General features: G+C 37.7%; 1 protein-coding gene across 3 annotated transcripts in view; it reads left to right on the top strand.

Moving 5' to 3' along the window:
• ADGB (androglobin) overlaps positions 1–15,989 on the top strand; it is a 112,226-nt gene that overhangs the window by 85,645 nt on the left and 10,592 nt on the right. For all 3 annotated transcript variants that reach the window (XM_030499817.1, XM_030499816.1, XM_030499819.1), the window contains 4 exons: positions 176–363; positions 1,488–1,672; positions 7,998–8,194; positions 9,603–9,714. In XM_030499817.1, coding sequence (XP_030355677.1) covers positions 176–363; positions 1,488–1,672; positions 7,998–8,194; positions 9,603–9,714 — 682 coding nt within the window. The remainder of the gene's footprint in view (positions 1–175; positions 364–1,487; positions 1,673–7,997; positions 8,195–9,602; positions 9,715–15,989) is intronic.

Here is a 15,989-nt window from a genome sequence, read left to right as displayed (position 1 = left end):
ATGTGAATTCCTGTAATAAGAGATGTTTCATAAGTTAGACTATAATAGAATGATGAGATTCTTGCTTGTTATATTCGTAAGTGTAACATGGACAGAAAGTGTGTTGCATGTAGTCATGGAGTGCATTTTGAGTAGTGTTATTTCCAAGTAAAAATGACTTGTTTCCTCCTTTCAGAAAGGATACACATTTATGGCTGAAGCACGTACTGGTGACCTACCTGTGGCAGCTGGAAGATGGAGGCTCCGGCTTATTGGTTCTCATAGTCCACTCCCATTTCTCTCTCGTGAAGCTGTATATAATGTCTATTCTATTAAAGAAATTAAAGAGTATTACATACCCAATGACAAGCACATAATGTTCAGGTAAATACTGAGAGAAGAATAATTAAATTCTGCTTTTTAAATGGACTATGCGTGACAGAAAAGTATGTTCTTTTTCTTAGAGGGGGAGGATATTAAGGCAAATATCTGAATTTTTGGAGCCATCAATGTGCAATATGAAATCTAACAATTCATATTTTCTGAAATATTACCACTGCTTAATGAAGAACAGATATGAAGTATACAGACTGTAACTTTAAAATCATAATAACAGTATTTTGCATTTCTCTAACCTCAATCTTGAAATCTTATCCATATTTCAATTGCTTGAAATTCCTTAGTACTTTGGGGGATTAAATGTATTAAAATCAAGATTTTGCAGGTGCGGAGGAAACATGAAGTTTGATTTTATTTTATTTTTTTTTTTTAGGTATTCAGATAAAGCTTTAAATAATACAGAAATACAACACTTTCTTTTCTGATATATCAGACCAATTTCCATCTTGCAGCGTTGGCAGAAAAAATCATATAGATCTTATTTTAGCATGCCGATTCTTTTAGGAGAACATATTTAATAAAAATGTGATGATTTAATTTTTATTAATCCTTTTTTAGTTTATTAAAGTTTATTAAAAGTTTATTATTGCTGAGCTTGAGTTCAGAACTGACCCTGACTAAATCGCTATACTTAGACTTTTACACAAAGGACTACACACTGCACTAGAACAGGCCTCATGCTTGGAGCTGATTACACGTATATATTTTGAAGGTTAATTCTAGAATATTTTCCCTTGACTCCTGACAATTTGTACCAATATTTCTAATTAATGAATTATTTAATTGAAACAGTTCCCTATCTGGCTAACCATGTTTTGCAACAAATAGTAGTACAGGAGGAGGGAAAATATATATGTGGTCATTAGATAAGGCAGTGAAAAAAGAAATGGCAAGACCACCCTATTTTTTGCAGCATCACTTACTTTGATCATAGATTCAGTGCACTCTTCTACAGGAAGTTTAGCCTACCAGATTGTGGGAAAGCAATTGACTACAAACTCAATTTTAATTGTTACTTCCAGGTCAGCACAACATTTAGGCACTTTCCTAATGTTCTGGCATGGTTGGATAGCTGGTTATATTGCTATAATTTTTTTCTTCCTCTTCAGGTATTCAGTAAAAGCCGCAGCATCACATATTGCTACGGTGCAGGTACAAACCTCTAAATCAGATGTGTTCATTAAACTACAAGTCCTAGATAATGAGCAAGAAATTTTGAGTGTCACGGGAAAGGGACATGCAGTCATCCCTGCTTTTAATTTCTTGAGTAATGAAATGCTTTTGAGTTCTCAATGTAAGTATTGCATTCTGTATTTGATAATTTTATTCGCTGAGGGATATACACTCTTACAGTAACTTTAGATAATCACAGAAAATATTTTTTTCCTACTTTTTCCATGAATCCTTAATTGCTTTGTGATTGAGTGAAATCGGCTAAATTTTTGAGCAATGAACAGGAGTCCTTTGTCCTCAGCAATGAGGAAGGATACTGAAAGGACTGACTGAAATAAGGTGTCCAGCCTTATTTTCTTCCTCTGCCTTTTGGTCATCTTTTATAACCGACCAAAGACTTTCGTGGATAATTGAAGTAGCTTCTCAGTTTTTAAAATTTTTATGCATATGCTTGCCTTGTCCTTGAGAATTGAAATATGTTTTATTTTTCAAGATCTTGCCTTTGTTTGATCTTAAGGTTCAAAAACTTTTGGCTGTTTTAGGAAACTGATGCCCAGACCATGGGACATGGTAGGTAATTCGCAGGTTACAGTGAGCCTTATGGTTTAAATGGACCGTCCTGAGCATCACTCCTTTTAGCAGCAGCACATGTTTCATTGGCTTGTCATCCATTATATGAGGCCCAGAGTACAAGGAAAAATACTCTTAATAAATTATATAATATTTATCCTTAAGAAAAACTCCCATTTTGACTGTAGTTCTGCTATGGTTTCACAACGATATTCATAGAAATAGAAGACACTGAAGGAAGAGCTACTTTCCCTAGACTTGCAAAGTTGGCATAAAAGGCATAAATACCCATTATGCTATTATACTTTTGTCAGTTCTTTGTGATAGTAACTGAAATACTGAGAAAAAGTTATATGTTATGGGAACACTTGAATTAAACAAAATTTCCTTTGAGACAAATTTATTTGAAAGTTACAGCAAATAATAATTTTTGGCTGAACAGTTGAATCTGAGAAGTTTATTTGCTCAAAGTTTTTCTTGTTTCTTTGTTTTTGAATTGCCATTTATTACATTGCAGTCTTGTCAGCTCAGCTCTTGTTGAAAGTGAGAACCAGTGTGTGTTTAAAGGTCACGTTTCCTAAGTATGCAAAAATTCATGTATTTTGTCAAGGTACTTCGAAACTTGTGATTGTACCTAAGAAAAATCCAGCTGGCACCAGTTAGAACTGACTCTCTGTAGTCCAGCAAGCTAACATTCTGAATCTGCTTTACACCAAAGCCTCACAGCATGTAAATACTGGGATAAGGGGCAAGGAGGTAAAGAAAATGAAGTCAAACTCTTTTCAGTGACATCCAGTGACAAGACAAGAGGAAATGGGCAAAACCTGAAAAATAGGAAATAAATTTAAGCATTAGAAAAGGTGATTTGGAGGGTGGGCGTTGCTTGGTTTGGGATTTGTTAGGGTTTTTTATTTTTACTCTCAGGATATTGAATACTGGAACAGGTTGCCCAGAGAGATTTTGGAGTCTTCATCCTTGGAGATAGTCAAAACCCACCTGGACGTGGCCATGAGCAACCTGCCCTAGCCGACCCTGCATTTTAGCAATGGAACTGAACTAAATTATCTCCAGAGGTGTCTTCCAGCCTCTGCCAGGACTGCTCAGCCTCCCATGATCCTGTGGTATCAATTAGTAGTGAAGGCTGAAGTTTGGGGTTTTTTCTTGATGATACGCAAATAATCTAGTTTCCTTGGATATGCTGTCCAGCTAAGGAGGTATGTATTTACAACTGGAATTAATGGAGAGAGCCTTCAGCTTTCGATTGTAGCAATACTCTGCCATTGTCCCTGTCTGATGTAGCGAGGTAACTTCCTGCACACTCCAGAGGGCAGAGTTAGGTTATCCAGACATCTTTGTTCATGCTTCACTTCAGGCTTTCAGAAGTTAGAATTCTAATGAACTCAGTACTCAAGAGCTACCATCAGACCATAGTAGCTGTTTGCTGCTGGCATTTTTGTTGTTTGATAAAGATGGGGCTAAAGCAAAAGCCTTAGCTTTTGCTGTTTTTTAAAGAAGCTAAAACAAAACTGAAATGAAAATTTTGTCATGAGAAAGTACTCTCAGGCAGTTGATTGATATTTGATCTTGAAGTGCTGTTTAATTTTACTGTTCAGGAACAATAAATACAGCTGAATGAGGTACATAATTCTTAGGCACATTTTCAACAAATGTCCCTGTGGTGTCTAAGTAATCTTTAACAAAAATGAACTACCATCTTATATGTAATAGATTTTAAATGCTACTGCCATGCCATTTTAACTTCTTTCATAATCTTAGTTTGTTTCCCTGTTTTCTATACACTTTAATTCTTAAGTTGTTTCCATTTTATTTGTAAGACAGTGTACTATTTTTAATTTTTCACTATATCTATAGGCTTTCGTTTTGAAAATTATAAGCATTACAAGTTTGCTGAAGTAAAGGAGTTGTTTATGAGCAAACAAGTCAGCTACTGTACTCTCCATGGACACCACTATACATCAATGTTGTAAGATATTAAAGTCTTCAGACTTTTAAACAATAAATCTTTTGTAAATCAGTGAGTTTCTGCCTGTTTGAGTCTATTCAGAACCTGAGGCAGACAAATTTTTCAAATACTGCATTATTGCTTCAGTAGAGCCCAAAATAGCATCATATTTAATGTGCTCATCACCACTATTTTAAACTGAGTAGTTTTCTAACATCCTTTAGAAAAATGTTTCATCTAAATTTCCTTTTTTTTTTTTATTATTTCTAATAATCTAATCATGTTTATGAAGCATCTTGATTTTTGTCTCAACTGTACCTTGTTATTACCAGAAATACAAAATTGAATACTGTGGAGACCATGCTTTTAAAATCATACATTAGATGACAATGTTGTGGTTTTAAAGGAAGTCAAGGATAAGCTGTCATAATTCCATCTGAATTACCAAGATAATAGCTATTTCGGGTACTGTTTTTGGATATGTGGGAATGGATTAGTAAACTTATTAGTAGACTGATGGAAATAGAAGCAGGAAGGCTGTAAAATAGCTCAGATTAGGGTGAGCATCACAATTCTTGAAATAAATTGCCACGTTACCCTCACTAAAGTGAAGGAGAAAGTTTCTTTCAGGAAACTGTCTTGTTGGCAAAGATCACAGTTTGAAGCGTGATAAAGTGAAAGAGAAGATAAATGGGTTCCAACAGATGCTGGAAGAGAGAGAATGGGTCAGAATACCTAAGAGGGACATTTTGACTTTGCCAGACTAGCAGGGGGCATAGGTGAGAAGAACTTTACAAAATATCCTCAGAAATCAGACACACACATTAGGCTTCTATCTCTTACTCTTATGTGCTATGAGACAAATAATTTCTGGTAATTTAAAGTTATTTTAATCCATTGTGAATCATTCAATGAAATACCTGTTATATTAACCTGATTGAAAGTAGAAAGGCTATTGTTTTAAGGTTCATATTCAGCAGTGGAGCCTATAAGAAAAGTTTTATGGTTTTAGACTGTATTTGAAGGTGAAACGAATATTCTGGTTCCATTTAAGTGTGTGTGAGTGTGTAGAGAGCTTTCATTTGGAAGGAATGGCTGTCACAGTTTGTTGGGTTTTTTACTGTTATTTTTACAATACTAGACCAAGTGGCCTAAACATTGAAATTCTTTTCCTATATAAGGCATCTGTTTATCGCAAAGCAGACATTTTGTGTAAGTATTCCAAATTTTTCAGAGCATCCAAACTAAATGGAAAGATTGAATGTACTCAGTATAAGCAATATGACAGCATCGTATTACCCAACCTGCTGAATGTCTGTAGATGCAATTTATGGTGTTGTAAAAGCATGTTTCTTGTTTCTTTGCTATTGTCAACAGCAGTAGGAAATTATGGCCTGTACAATAACAATATAGGAACCTCCATAAATACCAGTGCCAAGTTCAGGTAGGGATTTGTACAACTGACACTCAATACAAGATCCATACTGTTAGCATCTAGTTGTTCTCTAAACAAGTGAGTTTTCACAGAACAGGAATAAACAGAAGCTTCTATATCATCAGCACCAAAATTGTTAGTTAAGAAAGGCAATCCTCACATTGGACTTACTCAGAATCACACATATTCTGCCTCTCATAAAATTGATCACAGTGTTGCCAGTAGTGACATTAAGTGACCTTATTGTGCAAGTATTACCAATAAAACATTATTCCCCTTTCCTACCCACAACCTGTTAATTCATCTCCAGTCACAGATGGTTTATAAATGTCTTTATAGCTAAAAAGCTGCGTTAAGCCACTTGATTTTGAATATATTTACCTCTCTGAGATGTAGCCAATGACATGGACCTTGAACATTCGCTTTCCAATAAAGGAGTAACATATTAACATCTTGCAAGTACAACTCATTTTATTGATACAAGCACAGCAGCCCTGTAAGCACAGATGGGCAAGAGGATGCTCATAATCCTTTTATTTTCCATAGTAGCAGTCTGGTACAATCCAGTGTCAAAGTATAAAAATCTTGTTCGCAGATCTTGTGTTTGAATCTGGAACCAAAGGTACGTAGTCGTTCCTTCTAATCAGAGCTTGGCTTAGGAAAACCAAGACTGAGTATTTATGTAGGTAGGAAGAAAAGTAATTTAGTGTCACAGCACCACCTGGTGACAATTGCTAGAACTACTATTTTGGATGTTGGATTTTTGAGAACTTCTACAAGTCGTCTTTGCACCATGGAAAGCAGAATGAGTCTTATGGAGGGTTCCACCATTCTGAACTATCTTCATGGCAAGATCATTCTCTGGGAAAACCGTTATAGAATTTGTTAATACTTAAGCTCTTCAGGTTTAGGAGAGAGAGGAGAAGGACAGTGAAAGCTGATCATAGCCAAAGAAATACAGCCTCCCTTGAAACCCACCTACCTTGATAGGTAGAGGTAGGCTCTTTCAGACAGCAGTGCACAGCTCCCAAAGCCCAGACACCCGGCCTTCTGGAGGGGAGCTCACCTCTCTGTTGACTACAAGAGGGAGTACATTTAGTTGGCCTCACTTCTTTAAAGCTACCTTTTATTTGTGCTATTCCTTGATAACGGTGCTCAAGCAGGCACTGAAGATCCTTCCTGACTAGAAACCTTCATGTAAATATTGCAAATGGTTGCCTAAAGGCAAGTTACCCATTTGGAAAATGTCTGTGTGTAGAGTTATTCTTCCATTTGGAATCCGAATTACTTCTTTGCAGCAGGTTTTCACAGAGATAGAAAAGAACATTCTGAATGTCATGCAGAAGAGCAACTCATAGCTTGGGATTAGGAGTTTAAGACACCTTGAAGAAAGCGTTTCTGCAAAGGTTCTTATTTTCATTTCCTGACTTCTGGTTTTCTTAGGAAAAAGGGAGCACTGCCTTATGCAGAGGAAAGATGCGATAGAGCAAGTTATCTGTGGCATTTGACTTCCATAAGAAACAGTATTTCATAACTCCCTTTGAGTTTCTAGTGGCACACTTAACATTGTATTTGACATTTATACACTGACACACCACCAGTAAATTTTGCTGAATCTGGTCTACTAGTCCTGTCAACTCCTGTGAACTCCTGGATATTTTGTCAAAACACGTGAAACTCTACATTTTTCTTTTGAAGCATTGTGATGATACGGTATCATCCTTTGCTTCTTCAATATACCTTGGGAAGAGTAAAGGCTTCTTGTCCTCACTGAGGTCAAAAAGATTTCAGTGGCATTAGAAATGAACACAAATTTACACTTCCCAGATTAATACGTCGGTGACGGCCCTTCTTTACCACATTCCTGGTTTCACAGTTTTTCCATATTAATACCTTCGTTAGGAGACAATGATATACCTTTATGAATTACAGGCCACAAATACTTCTATAGATCCTTTCAAGACTGGCTTTTTCTAAACTTCAGTCAGCTATGATCTTTGTGTCAGGTTGACATCAGAGACTTCTGTAAGGGTAAGAGTTGCCAGAACTGTGGCCAGTGCACCTCTCCCCTCCTTCCACAGGCAAACACAACTCATTAAATTAGATTAGTTACACAGAGACCCCATCAAAGAGAGTACAAAGCTATCTGTATTATGTAATATATAGCATAGTGCTGTCATGGTTAGTGCAAGAAAGTAGTGCGGGGCTTGAAGGGGGTAAAATTATATGCTTTATAAACAGTAATAGCAGTTATATATACAGTCTCTCAAATTTCTCATTATTTACTTTGAAGAGATTTGTGGTTTGCATGCAGAATAAAATCAGGATAGTATTTGGAATAAGCAATTTTACTTGGACCGTTTTGAGCATTATTGACTATGTGTGACTTGTAAGAATATTGACGGTGGTATCTGTTTACCTCATACCAACAATTCATAATATTTCTAGAAATTAACACTGACATTTTTAATCTTGCAGCAAGCAAGACTAATCAAAGTAGTACAAGGAAGGAATCAGAAATTAAAGGATCCAAAAAAAAAGTTCATAATTCATCATCTTCAAAGGACACCAAAACTTCTTTCAAGGCAGGACATGTACGAGAAGGTCCACCTACATTAGAAGATGAATCTTCCATCTTGGAAACCTTTCAAAATAAGGATGGACGTCCACAACAAGTAAGAGATTGCAAATCAGTGGGATTTGGGGGGGGGGGGGGGGAACCAAACCAACCCAAAAGAACAACAAAACAAAAACAAACAAACAATTAAAGGGTATTGATAATTCTTTTGGAACAATAGAGATCTGATATCCTGAGGGATAATGTACATATATGAATAACCAAATAAGAAGGGGTCATTTTTGGCTTCAAATAAAGGTGATTCGTTCAATCTTTAAATGGTCTTAATTTGCCAAATCCAAGTATAGCATAATTTTCAGCTAAGGGCCAAAAGCTACCAGAAATTAAGTTAAACTTCTGATGCTTCGGTATGAGTTTTCTTTGAAATGTAATGTAAGAGAAGGCTAGCTTTAATAGTTTTAATAGAGAAACACCTATTGCTGGTCAGCTGAAAGCTTTAGTAACACACACACAAGAGCTGCTACTTGAGCCAAGTTTCTCAGAGAGGGATGTAAAAAATGTGGATTTTTCTTGACTTCATGTAGTAATATTTGTCTATCTTAAAAAAAAAAAAAATCCCAACATTTACTTTCTAAAACAGTTCTTGCTTCTCTGTCACCAAGTGTTTCTCTACAGGGATTTCCCTGATAATTGCGTTCAATTGCAACAATATATTCAAAACAATATATTAAAAAATATATATATGAGAAATAAATTCCATTGTTGTTCCTTTGACTCAGAAATGGCTTTAGAATTTGGAAAACAATTTTTAAAGGGAATCATTTCCTGTTCAGTGCAGACAATGTTTAAAATAACCCATGGACCGTGTCACCTCTACTTCAAATTAAGACATTATGGAGTGCTAGTATAAGGGCTCAAAGCCCTGTAGTAGGTCTTAAAGACAAAAGTCTTCGGTTTTTGCACATGGCATGCATAGGAAAGTTACATGGAAATCTTAAAGGAATTGAATAATAGAAATTTTTAGGTTGGAGAAGACCTGTAAGATTATCCAGTCCAACCATTAACCCAGCACTGCCAAGGCCACCACTAAACAATGTCCAAAGTACCGCGTCTACATGTCTTTTAGATACCTCCGGGGATGGTGACTCCACCACTTCCCTGGACAGCCTGTTCTCATGCTTGACAGTCCTTTTGGTGAAGAGATTGTTCCTAATATCCAGTCTAAATCTCTCCAGTGCAGCTTGAGGCTGTATAGCCCAGTTTAGTTTCACTTGATAAACACATGAGTAATTGTTTAATTTCACAGGAATTAAATTAAAATCTGTGGAAGTAACACTAATTTTTTAAGCTTCTTGTGAATACTGTAATGTACAAGCTTGTAAATTAATTATGTGTTTTATTTGCTGAGCTCAATAGCCGATAGGTTACTAACCTACAGAACTTCTGAATGCTTACTATAATTGTTAAGTCTTCAGTGTGTTAACATACTGCATTTTCTTTCACAGTCTCACAAGTATATCATACAAGCATTGGTGCTGTATAATAGTTGGCCACTTGAAGAGAGTCAGTCTCTGTTTGTTCAGGAACTGAAAGAAATGGTGAAAACTGAAAGCAAAGGTAGGTCAACGTATGTATTTAGTCAAATGCATCATGTTACTGATTTAAAAAAGTTGTATTGCTACAAGCCACAACCATATGATTTTTTTCTTTTATTCACTACTTGAGTGAAATAATTAAGCAGCAAAGCTCTTTATTCTGTGGTTCAGAGAAATGAAGTTTGATTGCATAATTCTATATCTTCAGTTCACAAATTATAAGGAAATCGAAGAATATGCAGCAAAACTCACCTGAGTTTCTTAGGGCTCAACTTTAAGTAGGGATCTGCGCGACCAGCAGGTCGAAGGAGGTGATCCTGCCCCTCTACTCTGCTCTCATGAGACCTCACTTGGAGTACTGCATACAGTTCTGGTGTCCTCAACATAAAAAGGACATGGAGCTGTTGGAGCGAGTCCAGAGGAGGGCCACGAGGATGATAAGAGGGCTGGAGCACCTCCCGTGTGAAGACAGGCTGAGAGAGTTGGGGCTGTTCAGCCTGGAGAAGAGAAGGCTGCGTGGAGACCTCATAGCGGCCTTCCAGTATCTGAAGGGGGCCTACAAGGATGCTGGGGAGGGACTCTTCCTTAGGGACTGTAGCGGTAGGACAAGGGGTAATGGCTTCAAACTTAAACAGGGGAAGTTTAGATTAGATATAAGGAAGAAGTTCTTTACTTTGAGGGTGGTGAGGCACTGGAATGGGTTGCCCAGGGAGGTTGTGGATGCTCCATCCCTGGCGGTGTTCAAGGCCAGGTTGGACAGAGCCTTGGGTGACATGGTTTAGTGCGAGGTGTCCCTGCCCATGGCAGGGGGGTTGGAACTAGGTGATCTTAAGGTCCTTTCCAACCCTTACTATTCTATGATTCTATGATTCTGTGATCTAGACCAGCTACAGAAGTACGACTGCTTCTACAATCAGAGACTGATGAAGTGTAATGTAAAAGCACAGCACCTTGACAAAGCACATCCAAACACAGAAGTTTCTCCTGAAACTAGAGAAACACACCCGCTGATAATTTAAGAATTAAATTATCTTGCACTGACAAGAGTCAAAAAAAAAAAGCGGCCTGTTTTAGGATATGTATTACTTCCGTACTACTAGGAGAAGAATTTAGGCAGGAGGCAAGACTAGGAAAGGCCCTAAGGACAGGCTGTGTATTCAAGCCAGGAAGGGGACAGAGGAATTAAAGAAGCTTTTCTTCTTTTTCTAGATTCTCTTGGCATTTCTTGTTAAGGGACAAGGAGAAAAAAAACCAATCAACCCATACTAAACACAAACAAACAAACAAACCAAAACAAACAAAATACCCCTCAAACCAACACACATTAAAAGCAGTTAGAATACTAGTCAGTATCCCAGAAATTAGATAAATATCTCATATTTGTTTCTCCTTATGATCTAGATCTTAATTATGTTAGAGAAAAATTTATCATGCTGGATCAAACAGCTCGAGAGAGGTGAGCCTGCTGCCACTCACGTCCAACCACGAGTGATGCTGGAGGTGTGGTCCCAGCAGGCACATGCACACAGGACACATACACACTGCATACATACATATACACATTGCCAGCCATGCAGATCACAGACAGACACCTAGAGCACACACACAAGCACAGACAGTGCCAATGGCCTCATCCTGCTTCCTTCTCTGGCTCGACAGAATGGAAGTCCACTAGAGAGATTATATATATGTATATATATGTGCGTGTATGTGTATATAAGGTGGATCCTTCCAGCAACTGGACTTAAACACCTAGCCTGCCAGTAGCTGGCTCCTGCATCCCATACCAGCTCCCAAGGCTGCAGCCCTATTCCAGCTGCTGGTGCAGATTATCACACACACATGCACATATGCAGCTAATTCCCCTGTGCTCTCACACCTAGATTTCCTGCAGAACCTAAAATACTACTTTCTACTATTCATTAAATTACCCATATCATTAATATTAAAGTTCATAAACCATTTTTTCAGATATGAAATAAGGAGAAATTATTTGCATTGTCCTCCTTCTATATATATACACTTGCTAATACCCTTAAAATTTCTTAACATTCAATCTTTAAATCTTTTTTCTGATTGTGAACTAATCTTAAAGCAATTTGAAAACTGAGTTTTATCATTTAAAGCTGCCAGCACCAGCTGTCAAACACACAATTCATATAATAGCAGTGTTGCTGTGTAACCAAAAAGGCATCCTCTCACCGTGTGATTTTTAAGAAAGCTGCAATGAACCAGGTGGAAAATTCCTGCAACAAATTTTCACCCTGTCAGTTATCACTTTTTCATGTAAGACAACAGTGCCATCTGGAGTTAGTTGTACATTAAAGCTAATTTATCATGGCAAAAGCATATTTCAGCTTTGTATTAGCTTTACTACAGTCTTAAACTAGTCTCCATTTAAATGAAGATCCGTAATATTATTCTGTCAATATTCACCTGTATTAAAAATGTTTATTAAGAGCATTTTTGAAGAAAGTAAGCTCTGTGGCATACAGATGGTATGATAATTTTGTATGTGTGGATGTTTAGGGGTTTTTATTTCTTCAAAATCCATAATACTGCAGTTTGGCAATAATTTTTAATAGAACTGTGTTAGCAAACGTTATGTCATGACTAATATTTAGTCATATTTATTATATATGAAATCTCATTAAATGTTTTATTAAAGAGGACATTGCACAAACAAAACATTAAAAAGGCATTAAGCAGGAAAACCCAAGTACACAGAAATTAGAAAGTGCCAGATATTTTATTATTTATACGGTCTTTTTTTTTAATTTTTTTTTCCCCTTCCATTGGGAACTGTTAATGGGGCAAGACTTCAACGGAAAAATAGTTAGAAAAACCCTGAGGCCTGGATCATAATTCTTGTGTGAAAGTGGAAAAAATAGCAGGCAATCTTGCAACTGCTAATAGCATTTTAAGTTGTTTGACTATGCGAACAAAATAATTTAAAATTATTTTAAGATTTGTTTTGTATATATGACTTTCAGCTATTGCCTTTTGGGGTTCTTTGGTTTTACTTTTCTTGTAGTAAGATCAGAAGTTTTATTGTGCAACTGGCACAACCCAAAATTGAATTATCCGTGTGTGCTGAATGCTGTCTACAGCATGTGCTTTTTATGTTGCCTTCAGCTAACTCAAGAGTATTAGCTGTTGATGCGAGAAGGCTGTTTATCCAACTGGGAGAGCAGGGGTAGGCAGGGTGCCCAACCCAGGTATTAGAGGCAGGTTTGAAAAGGTAGAGGTAATATTCTTTGGGATATTCCTTTTTTTCTTTTCTCCAAAGCTGGGAAAGTTTCTCCCACAGGTTTTCTTTTCCCACAGGAGAACTTGCTGGCTCATGCCAGGGGCAGGATTTCACAGGGTGTTCAGTTCTCCCTCTCGCTTTCCCACCTTGCTTGTCTGTAGTGATTCATCACTTGCCTGGTTTTCAGTCAAAAAGTAGGTCACTAAGGATACTTGATGGTGCTAGAGTTTACAGACCTGTAGACCCTGAAGCCATGCTGTAAACCCCTGCTCTACTACTGCAACCACAGTGGTAGTTTGCTCCTCTCCTGGTGTATTTTTGTGCAACCTTAATGTCTGGATGATCCCAACGTTGGAAAGATTCTTGATGTTGCAATCTGTAGAGAATCTTTCTGAGGGTCCACTCAGAGATAGGAAAAGCAACATCTGAATTTCTTAATAATTTCCTAACCAAATCTGAAAGTCTTTCATGGGACAAGTGTCATTTCTGCCATCTACTGGGTAATCCCACTAAATGCTCCGAGCCTCTTTCAAATAGTGGGAGCATAGTACCTTCTCAAAGAAAACTTCAAAAGACTCCTCTGTATTTTACCTATGAATAACATACATTCTCAGTAATTTGAATTTCATAAATCTGAGGTAGCTGTCTATATTGCCTAAAAAAAAAAAAAAAGAAGAGAATTGCAGTATCTGAATCTTTAATCTGAAGTTATAAATTTAAGATAGAAATCATTTAGTGTAATTATTCAGCTTGTCATGCACAGGACATCAGACTGGATGATCACCGTGGCCTCTTCCAGCGTTAGACTGAGTCTCTGAGTAAATAATTGAAAAATGGTAGAGAAGCTAATTTTCAGAGTTGATATCAGCTGTTTGTCACCGCTGTCAACTGGTGCGATGCCCAAGCTTTTCTTGGTGCCATAGATACACCGTGACTGCCACTGAGAGTTTGTGATGATTGATGCATAAGCTGTGCACTGGAATGGCCTTTTACTTTGTGTATCATCTCCCTGCCTTTCTTCTTATCACATCCCATACAAAGCAGTTGCCTGACTTTGTTGTTGGAAAAGCCCTGAGGAACTATTCACATCTCCCTCAGAGTCAATTATATCATGGGCTGCATGATATAGTGCCAACCTGCAGCCAGTGCCCCTCCAGGAATATCTGGGGGATGATCCCAAAACTGGGGAGACTGCCTGTTCTGCTGAGGGAGGAGGGCTGGGGGAACCTGTGCAGTGCAGCAAACTTTTAGCTAAAGGAGCTGAATCCTGCCCTAAGCCTTCATATCGTAGAATCATAAATCACAGAATAGTTTGGGTTGGAAGGGACCTTAAAAGATCCTCTAGTTCCAATCCCACTGCCATGGGCAGGGACATCTTCCACTAGACCGGGTTGCTCAAAGCCCCATTCAGTCTGGCCTTAAAACACTTCCAGGGATGGGGTGTCCACAACTTCTCTGGGCAACCTCTTCCAGTGCCTCGCCACCCTCACAGTGAAGAATATTTTCCTAATGTCTAATCTAAATATCCCCTGTCAGCTTAAAGCCATTCCCCCTTGTCTTATCCACACATGTCCTTGTAAAAAGTCCCTCTCCAGATTTCTTGAAGGCACCCTTTGGGAACTGGAAGGCTGCTATAAGGTCTCCCTTGGAGCCTTCTCTTAACCAGGCTGAACAAGCCCAACTCTCTCAGCCTGTCTTTGCAGGAGAGGTGCTCCAGCCCTGTGATCATCTTTGTGGCCCTCCTCTGGACTTGCTCCAACAGGTCCACGTCCTTCTTGTGTTGGGGGTCCCAGAGCTGAACAGACTAGTCCAGATGGAGTAGAGGGGGAGAATGGCTGGTCATGGTCCTTTCGATGCAGCCTAGCATACAGTTGGCTTTCTGGACTGCAAGCACACACTGCTGGGTCATGTTGAGCTTTTTGTCAACCAACACCTCCATGTCCTTCTCCTAATTGTCCTGCTCTCAATCCAGTCTCCTCCCAGCCTGTAGCTGTGCTTGGGATTGCTCTGACCCAGGTGCAGGACCTCTGGAGTTAAAGCAGGGTACCTCATTTTAGCCCTGTCATTTCATATGCTTGTTTGTTATTTACTAACTTCTCAGTGTATGAATAAGTCCAGAGAATCAAAATGTTAAAATTCAGGATTGCAGAATATTTATAGAAACCAGGCAAAGCGGGTGGTATCCTATAACATAGAAAGTCTTTGACTGATATAATTTAGCTAATAAAACTGAATGTCTCTTGAGTGTTTCTATAAACAGTAAATAATGTATCTTTAAAAATGAATAATTCACTAAATAATGCATGTATGCTAGCCTGAGTTATGGTGCTAATGTGTTACGATAATGTGAAATTAAATGGAAAGCCATTTATGTAATGATATTATAACTTATTTGCATTTCCTCTGGAGTTCTTTTAGTATCTTCAATATTTGTGGAGACTGCTTTAATTTTTGCTTTCGTTCTTTAATGTATGCTTTGATAGCATAGAATCAATTTAAGCTTAGCACGTTGGTGCCATTGTACATTATTTAAGTAGCATCAGGAGGAATAATGCAATTTATATATATAAACACATGTATAATGTATGATGTAATACACTTTTATATCATATTCGTCTGTGTAGTTATATGTGTATTATGAATATGTTTCTATATATTTAATATTTACAATTTGATATATCCATACAACTTCAGCCATGACATTGCAGATCTGGTCCAAAGCTCATTAATCATGCAGCACAGTGATTTGTCTTCAGTGGAAAGAAATTAGAAAAGCATAGCATTAAGTGAAAGGTATCTTCTTATTATTGTCAAATTGTAAAACAGCCACTCATTTCCTCTTTTTTCTAAGAGAAATCCCCTGGTTTATTGTATTGACTAAATCTAGGTTTTCAGCATTTGTTTAATGTTTCAAGCAGTATGAAGTTGGAGGGAAACGGAGATTTCAGACTCAGATCTTTAATCTTTCTCAGTGTTGTGGATTCCTTCCAGGTTGTTTCAATTGACATGTTCCTTACACTATTAAAGCTATACACTATTATAGGCTT

The sequence above is a fragment of the Strigops habroptila genome, chromosome 10 (assembly GCF_004027225.2).
Source record: "Strigops habroptila isolate Jane chromosome 10, bStrHab1.2.pri, whole genome shotgun sequence".
NCBI lineage: Eukaryota > Metazoa > Chordata > Aves > Psittaciformes > Psittacidae > Strigops > Strigops habroptila.
This window is presented reverse-complemented; position numbering and strand designations above follow the sequence as displayed.